General features: G+C 43.1%; 1 protein-coding gene across 1 annotated transcript; it reads left to right on the top strand.

Annotated features, from left to right (window-relative positions):
* Positions 1-226: 226 nt before the first annotated feature.
* On the top strand, positions 227-916 carry LOC310878944 (polyubiquitin-B; the record flags this gene model as incomplete). Its single annotated transcript, XM_083793360.1, has 1 exon — positions 227-916. One exon carries the CDS (start codon positions 227-229, stop codon positions 914-916), a length of 690 nt encoding a protein of 229 aa, XP_083649486.1.
* Positions 917-1,401: the final 485 nt, after the last annotated feature.

The raw sequence follows: 1,401 nt of genomic DNA on the forward strand, positions 1-1,401 counted from the left end.
TAGTGGAGAAAATGATGATGTCATCAATGAGCTCATCAATTATTGGTTACTAACCTATATTAAGCATTTATCCCAGGACTAAATAAGAACTACCGTTGCTCAAGTAAAGAAGTCTAGATTAGTCACACTTTATCGTCCCCAAACTTAATTTGACACATTCTTAAATCTCTGGAAGATTACTGATAAGTTTACAGCTGTCCATAGCAGTGACTCAAATTGTGCAAAGATGCAGATATTTGTCAAGACTCTCACTGGGAAGACCATCACCTTAGAGGTTGAGCCAAGCGATACCATTGACAATGTCAAGGCTAAGATACAGGATAAAGAGGGCATTCCCCCTGACCAGCAGAGGCTGATATTCGCTGGCAAGCAACTGGAAGATGGACGCACCCTTTCCGACTACAACATCCAGAAAGAATCCACCCTCCACCTTGTGCTGCGTCTCAGGGGAGGTATGCAGATCTTTGTGAAGACACTCACCGGAAAGACCATTACGCTGGAGGTGGAACCAAGCGATACCATTGACAATGTCAAGGCCAAAATACAGGATAAAGAGGGCATTCCCCCTGACCAGCAGAGGCTGATATTCGCTGGCAAGCAACTAGAAGATGGACGCACCCTCTCTGATTACAATATCCAGAAAGAATCCACCCTCCACCTTGTGCTGCGTCTCAGGGGAGGGATGCAGATCTTTGTGAAGACACTTACCGGAAAGACCATTACGCTGGAGGTGGAACCAAGCGATACCATTGACAATGTCAAGGCCAAAATACAGGATAAAGAGGGCATTCCCCCTGACCAGCAGAGGCTGATATTCGCTGGCAAGCAACTAGAAGATGGACGCACCCTCTCTGATTACAATATCCAGAAAGAATCCACCCTCCACCTTGTGCTGCGTCTCAGGGGAGGGCAGTAAATTATTAATTTTTCATTTATTTTGTAGTATTCTTTTTTCCATGTGGCTCTGAAAGAGTCTAGCCTAAGAGGGTTTGTCTGTGTCTCACAAACCAGTGAACTGATCATTGCCACATTTCAGCCATTGGAATTATTTTTGTTCACATAACGTTACTATATACTTGAACTATTACACATACTTTTTTATAATGGATGTCAATGGGGGGATTGCCCAGATTTGAGCACTTGACCAACCAAATGTCTGGTGCACACACTGTCACTAGACTAACGTAGCCTCCCAGAATTTCTGTTCACAATGCTCTATACTTTTTTGTAATACTGAACTATTTTTTTTTATCACTTATAATCCACATCAATGGTACACGGATTGTCAACATTTTACACGGATGGTATCACCAACTAGACTCTCATACCGAAGTGAATGTCAGTCGTATTTGCGCCAAATATGGAGTCAAATGTCATAGACGCATCACAGACAACTCGTGT

Source organism: Protomyctophum parallelum, assembly GCF_964188405.1.
Source record: "Protomyctophum parallelum genome assembly, chromosome: 21".
NCBI classification, from domain to species: Eukaryota; Metazoa; Chordata; class Actinopteri; order Myctophiformes; family Myctophidae; genus Protomyctophum; species Protomyctophum parallelum.